The sequence below is a fragment of the Macaca fascicularis genome, chromosome 1, assembly GCF_037993035.2.
Source record: "Macaca fascicularis isolate 582-1 chromosome 1, T2T-MFA8v1.1".
Lineage (NCBI taxonomy): Eukaryota > Metazoa > Chordata > Mammalia > Primates > Cercopithecidae > Macaca > Macaca fascicularis.
This window is the reverse complement of record NC_088375.1, coordinates 38,959,113-38,985,540: the sequence shown is the minus strand read 5'-3', so window position 1 is coordinate 38,985,540 and position 26,428 is coordinate 38,959,113. Positions and strand designations below refer to the sequence as shown.

The following is a 26,428-nucleotide window of genomic DNA, read 5'->3' as shown; positions in this document are numbered from 1 at the left end:
GGTCCCCACAACAAGTCATGGCCTGGTTTCCAGATGAAACATTACCCACACTTCATATCAAAAGCAAAGCCAACAGGCAATTCAGAGATTGTCCTGGGATGCTCAGAAAATGAAGACCTTTCTCCTACAGCTCCAGTAGCAGCTGCAGTCACTATCTGTTTCAACATCTGCATCTGTGCACAGGTACACAGAAGATATGAAGTCTTTCTGCATTATCTGATCATAGGATATAATTACAGATTTCATCCTTGTTAGCTGCCATCATCTTCCCTAATCAAAGCATCTTGCCTCATGATTCACTAGAATTACATCAAACCTGAAATTCTTACCAGGACCTCAGTCTACTATCCTGCAATGTGCTGCATATTTATAGACAACAAAGGAGAAGAAAAGAAGATACCAAAATGGGAAATTTAAGAACTAAAACTCAAGACCATCCTGGTCAACACAGTGAAACCCCGTCTCTACTAAAAATACAAAAAAAATAGCTGGGCGTGGTGGTGGGCGCCTGTAGTCCCAGCTACTCAGGAGGCTGAGGCAGGAGAATGTCGAAAGTAAACCCAGGAGGCGGAGCTTGCAGTGAGCCGAGACGGCACCACTGCACTCCAGCCTGGGCAACAGTGAGAAACGCCGTCTCAAAAAAAAAAAAAAAAAAAAAAGAACTAAAACTTTTGGTAATCCTCACCAAAATCCTCCAAAATAAATGGACATTTTATAATGGGAGACTCATAAAAATAAAGCATACAACCTCTGATCTATAGCCAGAGTGCTTTGGGGATACAATGAAATTCTCTACAATAAGAAATCATGGATGAATGTCCACAGGTTCATTGTGATGAGCTTCAATATCTCAGGGCTGCAAACATATTTGACCTTCCCACTGTAAGCCATATTCATTTCCACACAAAACATGTGCTTCCCTGCTGAGACAACCAAGGTGATGGAGGTGTGGGGGGCATATCCTATTGCCCAACTCTGGCATAGAGTCTCCAAGCCAGACACATTACGTCTTCCCTTCATACCCGTGACCTGGAAAAGTTCAAACAAGTGAGGGTTATCCTGCAAACCACATGAGAGGCGCTGTATGCCCACAGGGTAACTGGCCCTGGGCATGACAGAGTGAGAGCTAGTAAGCGTGAAGCACAGTGAACATGGAAGGGCACCCAGAACAGCCCACTGCCAGAGAAGATCTATTAGATGAGCAAAAAAGAAAAGGAGGAATCATATAGAATGTAACATCACATTTTAAAACCACATTAGCATTTTTAAAAAGAGTATGGTATCCACTGCAGAGGAAAGTGCCATAAGAAAATAAAATTATCTCCCTATGCAGATGTAGCTTCCAAGAAAAATGAAACACATTCAGAGTAGGCTGTTGACTTGCCACCATCTTTCATGCCAAATCTGGGTTATCTTGAGCATTTCTTCCCATAAGAACTAGACCTCCCCTATTAATAACTGGATAAGGTTACCCTCCCCCTCCAAGTCAGGGTGATCCTAGAAGCATAAATTAAACCACTTCTTTTATTTAACCAATCTCTTCAGACAAACATGATTAAAGACCAGTAACGCACAGCACGATGAGACCACTAATGTGGCACATAGAAGTGTACCTTATACCCCTTGTCCTACAGCGACTTTCTGCAGTAAATCCCAAAAGGTGTTGTAATACAAACAAAATCCTCAAGCATGCTAAATGTGCATATGTCAATATGAAAGCAGGTCTTGACATGCTTTCTGAACAACTGAACAACCTTCCCTTCTTAAAAAAATTTTTAAAAACTCTGGCACTTACAAAGAGCAAAGAAGTACTTCCTAAACTTTAATGAGCATATTAATCACACAGAGATCTTATTACAATGCAGATTCTGATTCAGCAGGATTGAAGTGGAGGATTCTGAATTTTTAGCAAGTTCCCAGGTGATGTGGATGCAGTTCCGCGCTCTGAGAGGCAAGAATCTAGAAGACTTCACCTGAACTAAGACCTCTCCCCACTTCAAGCATGCTGAAATTTCTGAAAGACATCATTAATAATAACAACTAGTGTTTACTGGGTAAATAGATAATGCTTTAGGCATGTGATATATATTAACTCATTTAATTCTCCCAGTATTATTATCTTCATTTAACAGATAAGAAGACTGAGTCACAGAGTAATGAAATAACTTTTCAAGGTCACAGAGCTGGTGAAGGAAATAGGATTTGAACCCAGGCAGCCTAGCTCCAAAACTTTATGGGCAACCACTACCCAGACTGACTCCCAGTAAGACAAAGCAAGATTATTTGGGAAGTTGGATGTTTAGAAAGGAAAGGAAGGTGAGACTAGGAATTTAGGTGCATTTCCCACGGAAGCCCAATGTTTCCACGTGGTCACCACCAGAAGGAATATATTAGTCAACTACATTGTACATGGTATATTTTACATTTTCCAACAGGGCTCCACTAAACACCTTAGCAGATGTTCTCTGAACACTGTTACCACAGCCTACGTGCTGTAGAACCACTGTGAAACTGCCAACTATGCAGACAGAAGAGACCATTGGGACAGGGCTTGGGGCCAAGGCACTGAGCATGATGCTGAAATCAACTCCCTCGAGAGTCTGAGAGTCTCCCGTTTGACTCTCTTTGGTCCATTTTGGCCAAAGACAAGGAAAGGGAGGAGTAAAACTCACAGCCGCACCTTGCGCGCTCGCAACGCCTGGTGGAAAGGCGGTGTCTTTGCAGCGGAAGAGAAAACGTGAAAAAAGATGACCGCGTGGTGTAGGAAACGTGCCTGGTTTCTCAGCCCCAAGCCTGGGCCCGTCCGGAAGTACCTCGAGGTGCTGAACCCGGATAACTGGGGAGCCCCGGGCCACCGGGAGTTTCAGCGGCGCTGTCCGAGGTGCCAACGATGGCTGCTGGCACACTTTGCCACCCGCGAGGCGGTTGGGCGGCTTTGTCTACCGCAAAGAAACGGGAGGGCGCCTGAGTAAACACGTCCCTAAGAGAGGGGCACAGCAAAGCAGCACCTGGTGGATAGGAAGATTTAGAGAACTGTAGAAGCCAAGTGAGAAAGCAGGGCCCAGCTGGGAAATCCGTAGACTGCCTAGAGGAATATTTGCAGCCGCAGCACACAACACAATGAGATCTGTCCGCTTTGTGCAACGCACCGGCAGGCGTGACTGCAGGGACCCGACCCCTCCCCCGCCAGAAACCTTCTCCCTAGCTAGATACATTTAACTCAGGCAATAGATGGCCCAGGATCACTCTGTGGGAGTGGAACAGGGGAGAGGGGTGCAGAGAGGAGGAGAGAGGGAGAAGCCCAGCCAGGGGTGGCTGTGGGAGGATGCGAACAGCAGCAGGAAGAATATCTGCTTAGAGATGCTCCTTCGTTTCTAATGAGGGGTGCTGCCTAGAAGCACCACGCGCCAGCCAATCATGGAGCTGCTGAGGCAGGGAACTAGAGAAGGAGGGGAAGGCCAGAGGCTGGGGTTGGGGGAGTAGGGAGATGCCCAGGCCCTGTGGGAAGTGAGCCGCGTGTCTGGCTAATACTAGAGACCCAAGTCAGCTCCAGCTGCCTCACTGCTGCACACCTGGATGGTGGGGGTGGGAAAGAGGGAGAATAGGGGAGAAAAAAGGGGGCCTTCTTTGCAGGTGCAGCCCTCCCAAATCTCCCTCCCAAAGTCCCATGTGTCCAACCCCATCCCCATATTTAACACCAGACCACTAGCTTGCCTCCCACTAATCCCCTTCACTACCTCATCACTCCCAATTCCTAATGGCCTTGCCAGGCGTCCAATCCTTAGTGAAGAACAAGGCAGCCAGCTGCCTAATCAGCAGCCTGCATTTGGTGCACTTGATTAAACCTGCAAAGAAGCTCCTTCCATGTCTGTTCACTCTGACACCACCACCATCACAGATGGCCCCCACCAGAGCTTTGGGGAGAGCAGTTCCTTTGGAGCTACGGAGAGAGAGGCTGCATGCGCACCTCTGGCCTCAGCGGATGAATTCAGGCCCAGGAGATCCACCTGGATCCTGGACACTGGGAGAGCAACCAGCTGGGTCAAGCACTAAGAAGCAAGAGTACCCAACCAAGGACCAAGGAAAGGACGGGCCTGATGAGCTGCTCCTCCTTGGCTGAGAGGAGAACTCCAAGTTTGAGCTGTTTGAGCTGTGGCAACAGAGATCACCTCCCCTGACAGACACTCATTCATGCCACTTTCAGTGGAACTTAAGTCCCCAGAGTTAGCTGAGTCCCCAGCCAAAAGCCTGTTTTATTTATTCATCTGTCTATCTGTATACAAGGTTTTGGCCCTGGGAGGTTCTGAACTGATAAATCTCCTCATGGAGCCTTGACTTCCATACAGGAAGACAGTGCAGTGTCTCCTGGCTGGTGGGGATATGGACAGAGTGGCTGGCTTAAAGAAAGGAAAATGAGAATTGATTATGAAAGGAAGCATTGGGGCAACCCAATCTATGTAGAGGGCGGCATGTGAAGGGAGTAGGGGTGGGGAGAAGGCTGGGAATCAGACAAAGCCCAGCCCAGAAAGGGACGCACCCAGGGACACTAGAGATTTCCACATAGGAAAAATAAAAAACCAAAAGTCTTACCTTGAAAAACACTAGTGCCCAAACCGGTCTCCACAGCACCAAGCTTGCCCCTTAGATGCACTGAAGAGTGCGCTTCAGCAAAGGGGCAAATTGGCACCAGGAAGGGGGTGGGGGGATACATTCCATGCTAGGTACCCCCCTTCACCCAAAGAAATGCAAAGAGAGAGAGGGAGTTATGGTGGGCAAGAAAGGATATGGCCAATCGATGAGCTTCTTGGCATATTTCCTGACAATGTTATCTTCTCCGAAGATGAACAGGGATCTGTTGACGGTGAAACAGTTCTGCCGGACGGGAATGGGGTTATACAAAGCCATAGTCCGCGCCCTCTGCGCTTTCGTCTGCTTGTAGGCGGCCGCCTGCCCCGAGGCCGGCACGGGGGTTCCTTGCCGGTTCCTGCTCTGGTCCGAGTCTCCATCGCCGGACCCCGGCCTGGCGACCACCGCCTCCCCGAAGCGAGCCATCCTGAAGTTTAAACAGACAGAAGACACACAAAGGTGATCGCGGCCGAACACCCGCACACAGCAACAAGCAGAAAGACACACGGAGACTCAGAGCCGCATCCAGACAGGCACCGGGACCACCACCTCTGGGGAGCTCCGCGAGCTCTTCGGAGAGGCGGCAGCAGCAGCCCGCCGCTGTGAACTGTTGAATCTAAACGCAACCTCTGCGAAGCTCCATTCCTCAAGAAGGAAAAAAAAAAAAAAAAAAAAAACGGGGGGTAGGGCTTGGGGGTGCTCAGTTCCTGGAGGAAAATATTTTTTTCAAAATGCCAGTGTGTGGTGGTGTTCAGGGACCAGAGAGGAGAGGGGTGGAGTAGGCTGCTCTTCAAACATAGCTCCTCTTCTGGCAGACGCACCACCTAGTTCAGGGAGAGAGGCAGGCACCGGCCCGCTAGGTAACAGTTTGGTGATTTATTGGTTGGGGGAAGGGGTGGGAAGGAGGGGAAATTGAAAACAAAAGAACTTTTTTGAAAAAAATAAAGATGAGGACGGGGTTACGGTGACATGCTTTATAACGCCAGTCCCCACGAGTCCATCTAAGAAATTCCACCGCGAAGACTTGGGTCTTTATATCTGCCAGCAGAGACGCATCCAAAGGTTGGAGAAAGAGGGAGGGAGGTGGGGAGAGCGATACTGAGGTTCCTGCGTAAACCGCAATGCCCAAAATCTCAAAATAAGAAGTCGATCCAAGCGAAGAGGGACAAATGACTTCAAAGCTCCTGCGCTTGGGCTAGAAGTTGAGCAGCATCCAGAGAGCAGCGAAGCCTGAGTGCCAGCATCCGCCCGGAGCGCTCGCCACCGCCGCCTCCCCGGATCAGCATGCAACAGCGATCCGCGGCTGCGCCGCCGAGAGGGCGGGAGCGCGAGCGGGCGGGCGGCGAGCACCGGCGGGCGAGGAACAGGTTGCAGCCGAGCCTCGCGGCGGCCTGGCACCACACTTGTCCACAGACCGAACTTCCTCACTAACGGCTGGGTCTTCCTCTTCCACCCAGGCAGCGCCCTCGGCGGAGCACTAGAGAAGATGCGGAAGGAGAGGGGGGAGGCGAGGCAGGGGAGAGCGAGCGGAGCGCAGAGGCGCAGCGAGGCGCGCGCGAGCGCCGGGAGAAGCGGGGGAGGAGCTGGTGAGGCGGGAGGGGCGGGGACGCAGCCGGAAGGCTGGAGGTTCCTGGGAGGTGAGGCTGGCTTGCCTTCTTGATTTATGTGGCCAAAAGGTAGCAGCCACCTCTGCAAAGGTCCAGTGAAGAGTCCCCTTTCCCCCAAGTAATGCCGAGAAGAGAGAGGCAGGCGCAGCAGGCGACGCGGCGGAGTCTCCGCAAGAGAGCCAGGGCCTGGCGTGAGGCGCACACGCACGCGCGCCTTGGGTCCCTGCAGAGAGGTGTCCCCAGTGCTGTGCCCTGTTCGGTGCCTGGCACGTTGCCACAGGCCCGCCGCCGCCCTAGTGAGGAGTCGGGGCCTTTGCGCGCCTAGCGCCATGGCAGCGTCGCCGCTCCTCCGCACCTCCCATGCTCCACGAACACTGCCAAGGATTTCCAAGGATTGGGCAACACCCTCTCCCCATCTCCCCACTTAGCATCTGGGAGGCCCCGTGGGGAAGGCTAGGACCTCTGGGGGTTCCACACTCTGCTGTTGGTGCTGGCTCCTGGCGGGAGCTTCTGCCCTCACGGGGCGGCCTCCTGGTTCCGCTGTAGGAGAGCCCTGCCCCACCTCTCCTGGAAGGGCCCTCCAGGGTGAGTTATGGGCTAAAACTACCCTTCTCGAAATGCGAATAATCAAAAGGATCCTCCAGCCCCCTATCCTTTACTCCCAAATAAGCTCCACGGCCTTTCTCAAACCCACCCCATTAATGTAGGGAAAAAAAATAGAATTGGTATCTGAGCTGCAGAGGTGGGAAAGGTGGACTCCAAGCCCTAGGGAAAGAGCTCCTGTTTAGCCGCCAAGCCCTTCGCCACAGGTGACTGGCGGTTTGAACTGAGGACAGGGACCAGCCGTCCCCTCCCATGTCCACACTAGCTGGGGCACACCGTCCTCTGCGTTTTCCTGCCTTGGCTCAACACATAGTCCTCTCCACATACTCCCAACCTGAACAATGGAAGGAAAGAAGGAAAGGAGGGGCTGAGGAAGGAAACAAAGACACTAACCAAAGCCCAGAGGTTGGAAGCCATGGGTGAGTATGGCTTCACGCCTATGAAGTGAGATTAACTGTTGAGAGGTGATGTCTGAGTGCATGGCACGTGTGTTCCTACGAGTATGTGTGTGTGTGGGCAAGGCCATGTGAGCACTGACATGTGTCTATTGTGTGAGAATGTATGTGAGTGTGTGCGCCTGTGTGTGTGTGTGAAGGAAAATTCTGAGTACTGGAAATCCAAAGGAATTGTCTCAACATGTCCAGCCTGCTGCCCTTGGGGAAGGCGTTTGACCTTTTGATTCAGGGGAGTCCGTTTCAGGTGAAATTACTATTCAAAGTGAGTCAGCTCTAATTGTTATTTTGATTTCACATTACTGCCTTACTCTGTCCTTCCTCCTGCTTTAATCAGAGGGTCCTCTTCTGTCTGAATACCTAGTCAGATGTGAAACGGAGGGAGGGTGGTGCTGTGAACCATGAAGTTGCATCAGCCAGTCACTTAGAACTAGTTCCAAGTGGCTATCTTGGTATCCCTGTAAACTACATAGGGTTAGAAAAACGACTTTCAAAAATTATTAAATGCATGTCGCTGCTTTCAGACAGTACCATAATCCATAGCACAAAATTCATTCAAATCATTAGAGAAGTATTTTTGAGTACCTTCCACGTGCCAGGTACTGTTTTAGGCACTGAGGATACAATAATGAACAAGATGGGTGATGACATAAATCATGTACACTAGATTATACTAAATTGTATAGCCTCGCAGGCCAGAAAGCTTCACAAACTTCACTCTCATGCTGTCACCTCACCCCTTTCCTTTGTGGTTGTGCCTCAGCAGGCTGGCGGGTGGCATACCTTTTTGTTAATGCCCAGAGTAAGCAGGGCTCACTAGCCTTTTACCTCCCAGACGTAGTTCTTGGAACATCAGAGATCCCTGACTTGTGTCTTCAATGTTATCAGATGTCAGCAGAGATCCAGTATTCCATGTCCTGTGTTCTCTGTGGCTGTTGCAATTCTTTAGAGGCCTAGAATACTCAAGATGGGATATTACATGTGCAAATGCGACAACACACTGGAGTTGATACCTGCCTTCCAAGGAGACAGGAATCATAAATGCATAGGTAGGAATAATGTAGAATACCTTAGGGAGTTTCAGCACCTATGTAAGTGAGTTAAAAGGGATAATTCTTGGAGTCAAATTCATGGATAATTCATGCAGTCAAAACGAAAGGGGCAAACATAATGGCATAAATGGCTTTGGGAAGAGACTTGGCCTAAGGGCAGCAGTGCTAGCAGGAAGACGGACTCTCATCTTCCACCCCCACCTGGCTGTCATAGCTTTGAGAGCTTTGAGATCTATGAATTTCTATACTGGTTTCATACTCTCTAATCCCCCATTCTACCAGCCCCCAAGGCAGCTACAGTTGTTGGTTTTATTTTTTTATAGAGACGATGGTCTCACTATGTTGCCCCAGCTGGTATGGAACTCTTAGGCTCAAGCAGTTCACCTGCCTCAGCCTCCCAAAGTGATAGCATGAGCCATCATGCCCCGCCAGTGGCTACAATTTTAATGACTGAATAATATATGCGTTTAATAGTTTTCAGTTTACATAAGCCCCACAGCTGACCCTTACTCCAAACTCCTGAGGTGAGCCTGGCAACACATGTATCATGACCCTTGACAGACAAAGCAGCAGAGTTTCAGCAATGTTAAACCGTTTGCCCACATCTGATAAGAGGCAGCATGTGGACTTCTAACACATCTGATTTCCAATTTGTGGCTCTTTCTAAAACCGTGCTGTCCTTCAGGGCAGCAATAGTGTAATTCTAAATTGTTCATCAAGAGAAGGAACTATGCAATGACACTAAGCCTATGGAAATGCTATGCTTACCATCCTCAAATTGAATTTGATCAAAGGCCAAGTGTTCCTGGCACCATGCCCTCAAGATCCAGGAGGATCCTCAGAAAAAGTTCATGACCAGAATATTGCAGTCATGCTCTTCATATGGGAATGTGGTGGGCATTCTTCTTCCAGTGCCCCCAGTTCCACTATCCTATTAAGGATCCACAAATGGAAATGTAGAAAAATCAGCAATTAGTCATAACTCTGATTGGAAACCAGTTTGAAGACCATCTAAAAATCCCTTTCCAGCCTCAGAAGGACAGTAACTGTATTTTCCTGTTGTCAGAGCACCATCTACTGGTCTCTGTGAGATGTCACTGTGAGCACAAGTGCTTGACAGCCCAGCACCCCATGCACCATGCCTCAGAGCCTAGACATTCCTAGGCTCTGACCTCTTGTCAACAGCCCTCTACTCCCCTATGGGACTTTGTTGAGGTCCTAAATTTCACCACAATGCAGCCAGCCCATCTCACAGTACTTGGAAAGTACAGTCCCACACACACCCTCCCAAGTTAAGATGGGGTTACCAAATGCTCCATGTTTTTCTGAAAGCAGTGACCTGCAAAGTGGAAACCCGACAGGAGCTAAGGAAGCAAGTGGAAAACTTTCCTAGTTTATAAAGCCTATGAAGACTCTTTCATTTCAAAGCATTTAACCTGGAGCCCCTCTACTGCAGTGTATGATCGAGCTGCAATCAAGAGTGCAGGGGACTGATCGGTAGTCCCTCCAGCCTCTTCTGGAAAAGGCAGAAAACAAGGTGTCCACACTGCCCCAGACCATACAGCCTGTGGGAGTTTGTACTAAGACAGATGGACATGAGTGGCAAAGTTGGAGAAGCAGTTGGCCTATTACCCTCATTCTTAAGCTCTTCCCAGATCTGTCAGGCCTTAGGCCATCTTCATAAGAGATTTTTCAACCATCACTGAGAAGTCTGTGAATGTGGGCTTCATCCAAAAGGCCTGTGCCCCTCCCACCAGGCCTGCTCCTTCATCTTCCCCCACCCTGCCAGTTACACTCAGATAGCTTATGCTTAAGTTATCAGAGCCCCTTTTGTTCTATTTTTCCTCCGTTGAGCTTTTCCAAGAAATAGACTCTTATGCAAAGCAGTGCTCTAAGGAACATAATGCAGAGAGGATTTGGGAGTGGGTTCTTAAGAAAAAAGTTGGCAGGAGACCATGTGCAAATGCATAGTGGAGCAGAGGAGCATTATGGCAATGCAGACATCTTGGGAGTCTGGTGGCTTTCACAATACCTCACAGCCCTTTCTTGGGTGAAAACATAACTTCACATCCTTATGTAATGTCCATCCCTAGAATCAGCATCTCTCAAACCTAAGCCCGAGAAGCCCCACACTCCAACATGTGATCAGCTAACCACAGGTCAGCAAAGTAGGCTTTAAAATGTTTTAAAAACCATTCATTTATGACAACCCATCACTTCCTGGGTGCCAACTGTAATGTTTTCTCATTGCATCTTTGTGGAAGGACTGTGAAGCACATCCTGTTATCTGACACCCAGAGGGTCAGGGACTTGTCCCAGTGCACAGAGCTAGGAAATAGCAGATCTGGATCTCCTAATAATAAGGACAGGATTCTTTGCAATATGTGACCATTATTAACATACTGCATGTCAAAATAATATTTTCCTTGCTCGAGAGTCAAGTTATAAGCAGGATCTTGAGCTTTAGAGAGGTAAGGCATGACCTTGAACCAGAGAGTCTCCTAGAGGGTTTAACTGCTAAAAATACATACCATTCTGCTCCACTGGGCTGTTATGAAAATTAAGTTAGTTAATATGCATAAAGCTTTTAGATCAGTACCTGGCACACAATAAGTAAGTGCTACATAAGTACTTGTTATGTATATTTCACCTTTAGTAGCTGTGACCACGGTAACACACTGGAAACACTGCATGTCTACAGACTCTGTTTCTGAAAGCCAACTTCAGAAGTGCAGCCAGGGATGAACACACTCTGTTGTGCGGGGGATGGACAGAGGAGCACAGACATGTAAGTGCCTGAGATCAGGTCAGAAAGAGGAATGGAGGACAAAAGGAAAAAAAAAAATGGTAGAGACCAGTGTCTGGAGACCCAAAGGCCATGATACCTGAGAGAGCTGTGTGTTTGTTTACTTATTCATGAATTTATAAACCCATTTAACAAATACTCATTAATCCCCTTCAATGTGCCACACATTGTTCTCAGGGATTCTGGAGCTCAGAGATAAATTAGACACAGTCATAGCCTCTAAAAACTTACAGTTCAAAAGAGGAGAAGGGAAAACATACCCACGAAGGGCTCAAATACAAGGCAGGATGTGGAGTGCACCACAGGAGAGCACTGGGAGCGAACAGAGCGGGGAGCCATCCCCTCCCACTGGAGGCAGCCAGAAAGGGGAAGAATCCAAAAGAGATCTCTTTGAAAGAGCTAGTATTGGAGGCATGGAGCAGCAGCCTGGAGCATGAGTGTTTAGGATGTTGGGGGAGGGGGATACACAAGATACATGGGGTTGATTAGCCAATCAGCATTTTTATTTTCTTTCAGTGTATCTAGGATCATGAAGATTATAGCATTACCACTTCAAGCCTTTCTTTTCCATAAGATGAGGTCACTTTTCAGCCCAGAGAAAAGCCAAAAATATGCTTACCCTAATAGATATGAAGCTTTATTGGGAAAGTTGATTTGAAGGTTCAGAGTGTAGCCCCAGACAGCAAAGGATCCCACGCCCATCACTGTCTACTTCCCTTCCCACCCTCAGGACCCAACCTTGCTGCTCAGCCAAGGCAAAGTACAGCAGGAGGACTCAGCAGCGCTCCAGCTCCCACTGATGGGGATGAGCAGAGGGTGAGAACAACCAGCAGGAGCACATCCATCCATCCACCCCCACGGCCTCTTGACTCAGAAAACACAACACAGCCCACACCTTGCAAAGCTCATTCAGCCCGGGTGGGCTCAGGCAGATTCATTCATTTAGCAGACATGCAACGAGCACCTTCCACGTGTCAGGTATCATGTCAGGGGCTAACCCAAAGGAGGCAGTGCCTAGGAGAAGGTGCCCAGGTTGGATTCATGTCTTGCCTGGTCTTGATCCACTCCCTACATTTCACTCTTGAAGATAATGCCACAGTAACAGAAAATGCAGCTCACAGCTGCAGTCAAGCCTAGAGGGTCCCTGAAGGCCCAGAGAAGAGAATAAGATTCCACTGCACCCACCAGTCTTGCCTCTCCAAGAACCCTTTGTGTTGGAATCATCAGCAGATTAAGCCACCACCTGTCCATCACCACACCCTCTCTCTCCCACTCTTTCCTACACTGAGCAGCTGGTTACACCCACCTGGTATAAAATAATCAAAGTGAAGAAGGCATTCCCATATGATATGGACTTAAGGCCAGTTTTGAAATGTACACCTGGGTAGGCCATTTACTAGCTCTGCCCCTTCTACTCCATAGAAATTGCTCTAAGACTCCCACTGAACTGCTGATGGTCCTTTTTTTACCCTCCTTTTCCTTGACCACTCTGCAGCATTTGACACCACTGACCTCCCCCTCTCCTCAGAGGTCGTCCTTCTTGGCATCCCAGTTACCACATCTCCCAGTTTCTCATCGTTTCCTTCTCCTTCTCTTACTGCTCTCACCTGTGGGGCACCCATGGGTCTGTCCCAAACCCCTTTCTCTCCTCTGTCTAATTTCTCTCTCTTCAAGGTTATATCCTTACCTGCCATTTCAACTACCCCCTCCACACCACATCTAGCTCCTAGACCTCACCTTTTGACTCATTTCCAGACCCAGGTGTCCAATCAAGTTAGGGGTAGCTGTATATGGATTATCCCTCATCCCCAGACTCAATATGTGTAAAAGTGACATCACTGTAAATCCTTCAAAGCAAGCTCCCCCTCCTAAAATGCTAGTTGCTATGCATGTTACATTTTCATCACTTCAGTGGCTCCCCCACTGCCTATAAAATGGCCAAACAGCTTAGCCTGACAATTCAAGGCAATCAGAATTCAACCTATCTTTCCAACACCATCTCCTCATGTATCATAGTATGAGGTACATAAATAAACGTGTCATGCCCACTCCTGCCTCAAAGCCCTGCTCACAGCACCTGCTTCACACTGCCCCAAAAACATTCTTCCTCTTTTCTGCTTCTCCCATTCCTAGGCATCCTTCTATGCATGGTTCAGTTCAAATCTGCTCTCCCACAAAGCCTTTCATAATCGCTCCAACTCTATGACGTGTACCTCCTATAAATTCACAGAACTTCTGTATCATTCATAGTACCGTGTTTTCTCACTGATATCATCATGACTGTAACTTCACCATTACATTTATATTAATTTTTCAATTATGTATGCCTTGTCTCCTCAACTATGGTGTAAGCTTCTCAAGAGTAAAGGACATATCTTTCTCTTCGTTTTATTACCTAGAGTGCCTGCATTATGTTATCCTCATAGCAAGCCTTTGCAAAATAAATTGTCAATGAATGCATGGATCTCCTGCAACTGTTATTGGTGGAAAAGAGCTTTGGCATCAATCAGGTATCTGGGCCCTGTCTGAGGAGCTACCCTTCCCCTAACACATTCTAGCTCTGACTAGGAGCCTCTCTCTCTGCTGCCAGGTGTTCCCAGCTGTTTCTTGTGAGTTGAGTGGCCATAAATCCAGATGATATAAACAGGAAGAAATATATATCAAAAAGGGGTACTTAATTCCCTTGTAGGAAATTAAGTGCCTGTAACTCAGGGGTAACTTCCCCAGCACACTAACTGCCCAAGCCCTGTCTTACCAATCATTAAACAATAGGGTTCATTGTCTTATGAGGAATATCTCTTGCTCTTAGAAACGGAGTTGAAATAAGATCTGGGGAATCAGTTATTAAAAGGAAACAGCTCCCCACCTAAAGAATATTTTCAGATCCCTTTCCACAGAAAATTAAACATAATAAAGTCCTGCTTCAAAAAAACCCATATCAACTACAGTATTAATTGGTTCTCTCTCTTTACAAAAAGGCAAATGTCATCATGCCTATTTCCCTTATGAAGAATTACATATGAAAATGACACACACATGTTTGCAAAGACATGCACCAGATTCTGGTGTGATCTCAAGTTCTGTCAGCCGAGTGTACAAACATGCAGGTTATCTTCCCATGCTACAGGGAGCTTTCAGACAGGCTTAATAGAGTACATTCAAATGTGAAGAATTACAGGCTTTTTTGCAGGTTTCTGAATATTCCCAATGTGCCATTTACAAATTGGAAAGGTGGAAATGTAATTCTCAATCAAGAGAGAATTTCTGAAATACTCCTAACACCACTGACAAGCCATCTCCTTGGACACACACATATACATGCACTCACGATTTAGCTTTTTCCTTTAAAGACTTGTATTTTTTCACAAAACCACCCCATCACTGAACCACATTTTTCAATAATATTCCTCCATATGTAGTCAAGTATTAATAGAATAATTCAAAGTTTCCAGTTATGCTACTTTCGTTTTGTTTAAATAATCTCTATTTTCATATTGCAAATTCTGGAGCTATTAAAAAAAAAAAACAAAGAAAAATGGGCATGGATCAAACAAGTAAAGAATAATTACAAAGAAAAGTATAGGTGATGCTGTTTATAATATTATTTGTCCTACGTATTAAATACTTGCTATGTGCAAGGCTCCATGCTAACTAGATTCACTTTCCTTATTTCTCAGAATAAGCCCATGTAGTAAGTGCTATTATAAACCCCATTTTACAATAAGAGAAGCAAGACTGAAAGGGACTAAATAACTTCCCTGATGGTCACATAGGTGGTGGGTGACATAGCAAAAGATCAATCCTAGGTCACCCTGACTTCAAAACCCATTATCTTAGCCACTTTAATTTGTGTCGCTGATATCATTAATAGAGATTTGAGCTAGAGAATAGAGATTTCATGATGATTCTGCAGTTCCAAGAGGCAAGAATATATCCAGACTCTACAGATGGTGCTGAAGGGCCTCAGAATAAATGAGTTATCAGGGTGCAAACACCAGGAGGCTTGCACCTCAGTCCTGGTTGGGTTTATATCCCTATGTGCAAAAATGGCAAAAGTAGTACCTGCCCTCTGAATTACATGGGGCTACAAATAAACCAAATATGATGATACATTCTTAGCCCAACCTGCTGCACTGCTCCTACTGCTGCCATCATTTTGCATTGCAACATCCCACAGCAACAGGAGTCAGACCAAGAACTGAGTGCTAATTCAAAAATTATTTCAACCCTTCAAAACTTCTCAAAATTCAAAGGGTGTGCTATTGCCCACAATTTATGTGTGATGAGCCCGGTTTTACACCATTTACTTGTTTTTCAATGAATGGCTAAGTCTATCCAAAATGTCCCAACCCTGAGCTCCCTGGTAGGTCAGCCTCAGGTAGCTATCTGTAAAAGGTATCCACCAAACTCTGGAGAGGTCAGTAAGGGAGGGAAGGGAGCAAGGGGGAAAGGATAGTTGTTCAGTCATAGAAAATAAGGGTCCGCTACATCATTGATACAAATATGCAGTGCTGTGTTCAGCAAATCAAAGGGTAGCACTGTTCCTACCATTCAGGAACATTGATCCTGATCATTAGTTCTGGCTTTTTTTTTTTCACGAATACTTCTGCTGCCAGCCCATGCCACTAAAGGACTCAGCAAATTTAAATCCTCCTGCATCTCAACTTGTTTTCCTGCCTGCACTCCAGCAGGTAAAACACCCACGGACTTACAGTGCTCTGGGCTGTAGAATTCACAGGAGTCTATAATGTTCAGGTTATTTTTAAACTTTCAGGCCACTCTCCCTCCCCACGAACAGCAGGCCTGCCATTTAGAACGGTGTTTAACCCACACCCCACCTGCTTTGAAACTTCAGCTTTTTGTGTTAAAAGAAAAGAAGCAATACCTCAAGCACACACACACGTGTGTGTGTGCGTCTAAAACCTGAAGACAGTCACCACAGCTCACTGGAGCAGAAAGACCCAGCTCACAGAATGATGTTGAGATTGTAGAGATGATGTGTATTAAAATGCTTTGTAAACTCAGTGTCATGCCACTGTAGGTGGTATTACCATTATATTTACAGGTACAGATACCAGGCATTATAGGTGATGTCAAAAGACAACTTCCTTTTTTAAAAAATAAATTTTATTGTGTACATTTGAGATTTATAACAGGATGTTATCGGATACATGTAGATAGTAAAATGGTTACTACAGTGAAGAAGATTAACATCCATTATCTCACAGTTACTTTTATTGTAACAAGAGCAGCTGATATCTACTTATTTAACACGAGTCTCTAATACAATACAATTTTATTAATTTTATTCCACATGCCCCACATTAGATCTCTAGTCTCATTCATCCTACATACCTACTTTGTATCCTTTGATCTACATCTCCCTACTTCCTCCTCCAGTCCCGCCCCCCGACCTTTCCACTGGTGCTAACCACTGTTTCATTTCCTTTTTCATTCTACATATGTGAGGTCATGCTGTGTCTATTTCACTTAGCATAATGTCCTCCAGGTCCATCCATGTTGGGGCAAATGACGGGATCTTCTTTTTTACGGCAGAATAACAATCCATTGTGTGTGTGTGTGTGTGTGTGTGTGTGTGTGTGTGTGTGTGTGTGTGTCTACATACACCACATTTTCTTTATCCATTCATCCATCGATGAACACTTTGTTTTTTCCACATCCTAGTTATTGTAAATAATGCTGCAATAAACATGAGAGTGCAGATACCTTTATGAGGTGGTGATATCAGAAAAGGGATTACTTTCACCGAGGGTGAAAGACCCAGTTTACAGAATGATGCTGAGACTGTTGAGATGATATGTATGAAAATGCTTTGTAAACATAGTGTCACACCACTGTGGTGGTATTATTATTATATTTGCAGGGACAGACACCAGGCATTACAGGTGATGAATAAAAAACAAACTGTTATTTTCAAAAGGGAATTATATCACTATAATCAAAGCATTCAAGGCCCTTTATTTGCCCAAAGAGCCACACAGAAGTTGGCTAAGAGGTGTTAGGTTATTATTTTCTTCAAATTAGTTACATTTTTTTCTTAATTGAAAAACATTGGAAGAAAAGGGAAAGAAATTCTGAAAACAACTCAACCAAAAGAGTATTAAGTTAAAAAAATCAAAGAAACTCTTCAAAGCAGCAACAGTAACCAACATCTGTGGAGGGCTGAAGCACTGCCTATGTGTTGCCTCGTTGATCTGTACAAGAATCCTATAATGTAGGTATGGTTAGCTTCAACTATTTCTCAAATAAGGCAAATAAAGATCAGAGAAACTAAGTTCCTACACTAAGATCACACAGAGCTACACTTGGAGTCTGAGCCTGCCAAATGCCAAAGACTACATCTTACTACTGCCTTTTGCTATGGTTTGAATGTTTGCATCACCTTCAAATTTCATGTTAAAACTTAATCCCCAATGCAGACATATTAAGAGGTAAGGTCTTTAGGACATGATTAAGCCATCAGGGGTAATCTTATGGATGGGATAAGTGTTTTATAAAAGGGCTGGAGAGAAGTAGCTAGGGCCCTTTTGTCTGGCAGCTTTCTGCCATGTGAGGATACTGCCATCAGCTACTCTGGAGGAAGCAGCATTCAAGGAAGCAGAGACCATGTTCTCGACAGACATTGAACCTGCCAGCACTTTGATCTTTCACTTCCCAGCCTCCGTAACTGTGAGAAATAAGTTTATACTGTTTATAAACTACCCGGTCTAGAGTATTTTGTTATAGGAGCAAAAACAGACTAAGACAACCTTTTTGCAAGAGACAAGCTGAAGGAGAAATTGTAGCCTAGAACTTAAGACTAGATGAGGAGAGTTTCAAGGGCCTAACGTGGAAGAGCAGGGGGTCACTCAGGACTTAATAAGAGCCAAGCAATATGCACAAAGCCTCCTCCAAGCCATGGCCAAAGGTGAAAGGATAAAAAGTCCCTTTACCTGGGAACTGTGGGCTTTGCGTGCACTACGGATCCCCACATAGCCACTTGGCCATCAAGGTTATGGGGAACAGGATGGCACAGATGAAAATCAATCATAGAAGGTCCCCAAATGTCCTCTCCTTGGTTGTATACCTCTCAGGGGAAAAGTCATTGTTGCCACAGTGCCCTAGGAACCTATTAGAAAATAAATCAAGGCCAGATGTGGCAGCTCACGCCTGTAATCCCAGCACTTTGGGAAGCCAGGATGGGAGGATCACTCAAAGCCAAGAGTTTGAGATCAGCCTGGGCAACATAGTGAGAATCTGTCCCTACAAAAACATAAAAATAAAAATAAATTAGCCAAGTGTTTTGGCACATGCCTATAATCCTAGCTACTCAGGAGGCTGAGATGGGAGGAATGCTTGAAACCAGGAGTTCAAGGCTGCAGTAAGCTGTGATCACAGCACTGCACTCCAACCTGGGTGACAGAGATCCCATCTATTAAAAAAAAAATTTTAGAGACTCTATCTCTAAAAAAAATTAAAATAAATCGAGCAGCTCGCTCACACTCACTTGTGCGCTCTTATGCTCTCTCTCTTGCTCTCTCTCTCTCTCTCTCTCTCTCTCTCTCTCACTGTCTCTCTGCAAATCTTTTAACCAAAACTCCTAACATGCAGGAGGGATGACTCACTGAAAAGCCTCCTCCACTCCCCCTCCCTCCTCACCCTCTGGCTGAAGCACTAAGAAGTGATAACATGATAAGGTGGCTCAACACTTTTACAGCTAAATATGTTCCAGGGAATTTTTTCACCCCAGAGTCTGTTTCCCTGGAGGCTATTAGGGTATGCACACATTCTTATGTATTGGGACTCAGCATGAACTGGCTTTCCTCTTTCTTCCTGCCTCCCTCAGGAGCATTTCCAAACTTCTCCTTCTACCTCCCTAACTGCCCCTTCATCTTCTTCACCTTTCCTTCTCCTGCCTCCTAAATGTGAACATTCCTCAGATCTTGGTTTCTGCCCTCTTCACTATGTACACACTCTCTCGGTGATCTCATCCATATGGATGGCTTAAACTAAGACTAATATCCGGAAGACTTCCAAACCTTTATCTTTGGCTCTGTGTTTTGTTTTTTGTTTGTTTTTGTTTTTGTCAGGTACTATATTCACCATGGCTCAAATGGGCACCTCACCTAGATGGCCTGACAGCACCATGTATCTGCTGGTTTAAAAGCAAACTCATCCTCTTTTTCTATGAACCAGCTCCCTCCTAGGTCTCTAATACTCTTTGCAGCATTGTAGTCTTCCCCTAACTCAAGCACAAAACTTTGGCTGCATCCCTGACTCCAACTCCCACAACAAGCATTCTCCAAGCCCTGTAATTTTTCTCTCTGTGCCACTGCCACAGTCTTCTTGTCCTTTCCATTTGCACCACCACCCCTCAAGTCAGTACTACCTTCTATTCAGGAGGTGGGCAGAGTCTCCTCATCCATCTTTCTCTTCCAGGTTCTACCACAAAAATTCATTGCACAGCTCAACTCTGACCCTATCTCACCTTTCAGTGCAATAAAATTGAAGAGCTTGTACAATATTGTATCCTCAGTGCCTAGAACGGTGTCTGGTAAAAAAAAAAAAAAAAAAAAAAAGTCAGTAAGTAATTTTTTGTTGTTGTTGAATGAATGAATGAGTTTTCTAGTGCCTATCAAATATAACTATCCAATCATAAGATCTTACCATCTTAGGGTTGAAAGAAAACTTAAATGTCATCCAGTCCAAGTCCTTGTTACCTGCTATTATGCTCTTAGCAATATCTCCTACTACTGCTCCAATGAAGCAGGACTGTTCACCCTTCCCTGAGAATACCTTGGAATTGTCCTCCTCCATATCATTTCTCATTTTCTTTCTCCCTTCCTTACCCCTTCTTCCATAACCACCTGCCAAAAAATTATTTAGACTTAAAAGCCCAGCCCATATGCTACCTCCCTTATGAAGCAATTTGTGGTCATATGACAAAAGTAATCTCTCTCTCCTCTGAGTACTGCTGGCACTTTCTGTCACCCTGCCTCAGATACTGTGTTGTACACATCTTGGCTCCCCACTATACTGCAAGGGGCTTGGCTTATTCATCTTTGCATTCTCCATAGTAACTAATGCAATGCCTTATGTCTAGTGAACTCTGAATACATGTTTATTAAATGAATGAATAAATGCATAAATAAATGAATGGTAACTATAAACAAAGCCAAGTGGACACTAGCAGGATATGGACTCCTTAGGATCTGTACCATGTTGGGAAGGTGCTGTGGGAGAAGCTGCAAGTGATAAAACTGTTCTGGAGATAATCAGTTCAGCTCAAGGAAGCCTATGCTCAAACCTCCCCTCACAGGTACAAGTGCAACTCGCAAACCTAACATGACAATACGAATGACCCAGTGCGTAAAGGCAGACACAGTGGTCACCGTGAACCTGCAAAGCTCACAACAACTTGAGCACAATATTTTGTTCTTTGGTAGAAAATTGGGGAATGTTTTTAACTAATTTCATTTCCTTCATGTATCTAGAGATGTGATGTGGGTTGAAGTGGTCTCTGTTAGACAGATGGGTGATAATCTAATCTAGCCACACACATCAACCTCTTCTTCTAACCCTTCCATGTTACAGATAAGAAAAGACATGTAGAGAAGCATGTTTTAAGCTCAGCATTATTGGCATTTCTGAGTCAGATACGTCTTTGTCATAGGGGATGCCCTTGCATTATATGATACTCAGCGGCATCCCTGGCCTGTAACCACTAGACACCAGATACACGTCCGCCACTCAGTTGTGACAATCAAAAATGTTTCCAAACATTGCTAAATGACCCTTGGGGCCCAAATCACTTCCCAGTTGAGACTCCTGGTGTAGAATAATTAAATGGATTGATCTAGCTTATAGGACTCATCAACATCATGACCAGGAATGCAGGAACCCCAGTGGAATGCATTTGCCTCACTATGTACACTTTCGTTTTCTCCCACATATCTAGTAAGTCACAGCTTTTGAGAGTTGGAATGAACTCAGAGCTGCACCTCTGGTTTTCTGATGGTCTCATAGGCCTACACAGGGCTCCATGCCTTAAGATAAAAGAAACTGAAGGGACAGCAGAGTCTGAAGGGACAACCCAAGCTGAAAAGAAAAAGTGGCCTCAACCCGACATAATCAGCTTAAGGCTTATCAACTAGATTTCAAATAAATAGGATTTTTTCCGACACTTTGGATACTACGAAATGTGGTCGCAAGCCCTGCAAAACAGTGTTTCCCCCTCAAATCAGCTATGTCTGCAGTGAAAACTCCTACACTCATGCTTTCAACTCAACCCTGTATACCCTCATCCCCTGCTTTTCCTTCTGTTTTCTTTCCCTTCTTATTTATAAAGCTACAGGAAAGCTTGAATCCTTCAGCTTCTCTGGTCAACAACACCCTTTGAAAGCTTTTCTTCTAGAATTTATCTTCACTAGAATCTGAGAACCATCTCCTTGCTTTCTGAATCTGATCTTTCGTTTCCTAAAAAGGCTCGATCACTTCAGGCAAGATATTTTTGGGAGCTGCTGGTAAGGACTTACCAATGATCACTTTTCTAAGTGAACTGCCATTAGCTAAGCACTCACGTACCATCTGAGGGGGCAGAAAGTAATTGCCCATTAATGCACTGCTGTTTCTCACCCACTTCCTTCCTCAAATCTTTCCCTATGCTCTGTCCGGCACTCTTACTAACCTCTCCGTTAGGAACATCTAGTTATAAGTCTTAGAGGACTGTGTGTATTTCCCAGGGACTATTTTATGCTTTCCTATTTTATTCTCTTTGTAAAAGTCATTCAAGGATTCAGTACTAGAAAGATGGCAGAATAAGAAAATCTCTTGCTACACATTTCTAGAAAAACTGATAAAGTACAGAAATATATTTTCAAATATATTTGAAAAGATATATTGCTGAACTTGAAAGATATAAAAGGAAACCCCTAGGAGGAACTGAAATACAAAGAGGAAGCGTGTGAATTGAAACTGCAGCTGTCCCATAGGCAGTAACTAGTCCTGGTAACAAAGAAGATTTAATGGGTGGGGTTTTTCATGTGTTTTGTTTTGTTTTGCTTTGTTTTGTTTTGTTTTATTTTAAAACAGGGTCTCGTTCTTTCACCCAAGCTGGAGTACAGTGGCCACATCTCAGCTCACTGCAACCTCCAACTCCCAAGCTCAAGCGATTCTCATGTCTCAGCCTCCCGCATAGCTGAGACTACAGGCACATGCCACCCACACAAGGCTTAATTTGTGTGTGTGTGTGTATTTTTAGTAGAAATATGGTTTTGCCATGTTGGCCAGGCTGGTCTCAAACTCCTGGCTTCAAGTGATCCACCAGCCTTGGCCTCCCAAAGTGCTGGGATTACAGGCATGAGCCACCATGCCCAGCCTAATGGGTAAGCTTAATGTCCACTTGAGAGAAGTGATAAGGTCTTTAGACCTTATGTGGACAGAAGTTGGAACTAAGATTCTGCGCTAAACTATAACCCTTTAAAGAACTGTACCTTCAGTTAAATAAACTGCATGAAAATCAACTCTACAGCAAAAACAGATAACAAGTAAGCTTCTGTCTCTGAGTGAATGAGAAAAAGCAAAACCCTGAGAAATCAAAACTCAAGACTGTATGTGACATGGATTTATGGGCTGAATTTACACTACATGTTCAGTGGGGTTCGGGAACCCTTAGGCCAAGAACATAATACCCCTGGGTCAAGTAAGAAAACCAAACAAAACTACTTTACAAGGCTACTCTTACAATCCCGAATACACTGCATTTCCATGAGGAAAACAAGCACTACTAAAACATGACTTGCAATCAAAATTTTTGAAGCACACAAGGAAATAATCCAGCATAAGGAAAAGTTAGCTGATACAAAGAACAAGAAGATTAAAGCCCTAGTACTTGAAATAATAGAAAAGATATATAAAGAAATAAAATAATAGAATGCAATGCAATGAAAAAAAGATAATTTGAAAAAATGGCAGATACAAAATTTCTTGTAATAAAATATATAATCATTGAAATTAAAGGCAATAGATAGGTTAACTATTAGATTATATATAACTAAGGAGAGTGTCAGTAAACAGGAAAACACATATGAGGAAACTCCCCAGTATACAGCCCAGGGAGATAAAAATAGAGAAAATATGATTAAAGTTAACAGACATGGAAGACAGAATGAAGAGACCCAAAATATATCTAATGGGACTTCTATAAAGAGATCATAGAGACTGCAGAAAGACAATATTTGAAGATCTGTAGGATACATTTTTCAATTGATGAAAGATATAAATCCTCCAAGTCAAGAATTTCAATGAATTCTAAGGAGGATAAATAAAAATAAATTCAACCTATACACAGTCTAGTGAAATATCAAAAGATCCAAAAATATGAAGGAAAAAAAATTTTAAAAGCATCCTGAGAGAAAAGACAGATTACCTACAAGAAGCAGCAATTAGATTATTGGTTATAATAATAGAGGCCAGAAAGTGATAGAATAATATCATCAAGTGTTGAAAATAGCTAAATTATGACTCAAAATAAAGACTTTTCCAGGAAAATAGAGAGTTTACTATACAAGTTCAGGTGAAATAAGTACTGTAAGACATTTCTTAGGGAGCAAATTTAAATAGAAAAGAAGAATGGCCTGCAAGAAAATGGCATGAGGAGCAAAAGATATTAGTGGATATAATGACAATTATATTTTTATATATAATGTCTAATTTATGAGTAAATACACAAAAAAAGAACTAAATTTCTAACCAAAAATGCCATGTAAAGTGGGCAGGATGGTCAAAGGTAAGGTGGTGTTTACAGGGAACATGGACTAAGTCAAGACATAGCTGTGAAGTGAGGTATCAGTCTAGGACACCCCCTAAAACTCTTTCTATTCAGTCTTGGACTTGAAGTACTGGTCAACATAATAAGTAAAGAAAAAGAAAGAAAAGGCATATGGATTATAAAGGAAAAAACAAAGCTATCATTATTCACGGGTGATGCTGCCTGCATCCAAAATATAAGAGTTGCCTACCAAAAAAAAAAAAAAAGCCACTCACAGTAGTAAGAGAATTCTACAAGGGTGGTGGACATGAAATCAGTGTACAAAAGTACAAGTTCTGGTACACCTAAAACAAAGAATCAGAAAACATAATGATAAGAAGACACCATGTAAAACCAACAAAACTATAAGGTACCTAAAAACAAACCCAATCAAAGATGTAAAGAAAAATTTTCAACTCTCTTGAGGGACTTTAAGAAAGATCTAAACATAAGAAGAAATATGTCATGCCCAGGGACTGAAAAAAAAAAATCAGAAATCAAAGTAGCTTAAATATGGCAAGCCTCCCCTAGGTTAATCTATCCATTTATTCAATTTCAATTAACATCTTATCTTCTTAGTGAAATGTGACAAGGTGATCCTAAAAATCATACGATGAATAAAGAGCCAATAGCCAAGACAATTTGGCAAGAATATGGGGAGAATTAATATACCAAAACTACAAAGTAATAAAAACTAAATTAGTGAGACATGGGTGAGAAGGATATACAAATAGACCAGTGGAATACAATGAAGTGCCCAGAAACAGCAGCTAAGAATTGCCTACTCACTAAATGGTGTTGAGTCAAAGGACTAATCATAGCAGAGAAAAACTAGATAAAATTAGAGCCCACCTCACACTATACACAAAAATTAATTCCAGATAGATTAAAAGAGCCAAATGTGATATGCAAAACTGTAAAAAATGTTAGTTAAAAAATATGAATGACTTCTTTTTTATCTCAGTATGTGGAAGGAATTTTTAAATGAGACAAGATGAACAAAAATCATCAAAAAAAAGGCAGATACATTTTACCAAACCAAAATTAATAACTCTATATGACAAAAAGCACCATAAACAAAGTGGAAAAGACAAGTCATGTGGGGGAGAAGATACTGACAACTCACAAATTGTATCTAGAACATATACAAGGATTTTCAGAAATCATAAGAAAATCACATACTACCTGATAGAAATATGGGCAGAGGATAGGAATCTACAGTTCATATAAGAGGAAATCCAAATGGCCAACAAACATATGTTCAGTGCTCATTTTCATTAGTAATCAGGGAAAGAGCAATTAATGCAATAATTGGATTCCATTTCACACCCATTAGATTGGCACACTTTAATAATTCTGAATATCTCAAATGACATTGAAGATACATAGAAATGGGAGTTCTGCACATGATATGCAGAGTGGAAATGACACATTCACTCTGGAAAGCAATGTGTTGGTTAACACAGTAGTCCCCACCTTATCCACAATTTCACTTTCCTTAGTTTCAGTTACCCTCGGTCAACCAGGGTCCAAAAATACTAAGATAATTTTAGAGAGGGAGAGAGAGACTGTATAAGTTACGTGAATAGCTTTCATTACAGTATATCACATAATTGTTCTATTTTATTAATAGTTATTCATCTCTTCCTGTGTCTAATTTGTAAATTAAACTTTATCATAGGTATGTATGTATAGGAAAAATATAGTATTTATAAGATTTGGTACTATCAACAGTTTGAGGCATCCACTGGGAGTCTTATCTCCTGCAGATAAGGGGGAACTACTGTACCAATAAAAGTTGGAAATGCGCATTCCTAAACTCAGCAATTCCACTTTTAGGTATCTTTCCCAGAGAAAATCTCACACATGCACCTAAGAGACATGGACAAGGATGATCATTTTAATATTATCTGTAATGATAAAAAATTATAGCAACCTAGCCTCCCCTCAGAAAGGGAGTGAATTAAGAACCTGTGATTTATTTATACAATGGAATTCTACGCCGAAAGTGAAATAATGAACTCAGTATGCATGTAATAATACTGGTAAATCTTTTTTTTTTTTTTTTTGAGAGGGAGTCTCGCCCTGTCGCCCAGGCTGGAGTGCAGTGGCGCGATCTCGGCTCATTGCAAGCTCCACCTCCTGGGTTCGCGCCATTCTCCTGCCTCAGCCTCCTGAGTAGCTGGGACTACAGGTGCCCACCACCACACCCAGCTAAGTTTTTGTAGTTTTAGTAGAGACGGGGTTTCACCATGTTATCCAGGATGGCCTCCATCTCCTGACCTTGTGATCCACCCGCCTTGGCCTCCCAAAGTGCTGGGATTACAGGCATGAGCCACCGCACCCAGCCAATACTGGTAAATCTTAAAAACAAAAATGTTCATTTTGCTGCAAAAGGACACATTCTATGTATCACACAAATAAAACTTTAAAACTCAAAAAATTGATATACATACTTTTCCATAAATGCATAT

At 43.9% G+C, this 26,428-nt stretch overlaps 1 protein-coding gene across 10 annotated transcripts in view; it reads right to left on the bottom strand.

Annotated features, from left to right (window-relative positions):
* CACNA1E (calcium voltage-gated channel subunit alpha1 E) overlaps nt 1-26,428 on the bottom strand; it is a 497,363-nt gene that overhangs the window by 325,238 nt on the left and 145,697 nt on the right. For all 10 annotated transcript variants that reach the window (XM_065534002.2, XM_065534247.2, XM_065534152.2 and 7 more), the window contains one exon: nt 4,788-5,053. In XM_065534002.2, the coding sequence (XP_065390074.1) occupies nt 4,788-5,053 (266 nt within the window). The remainder of the gene's footprint in view (nt 1-4,787; nt 5,054-26,428) is intronic.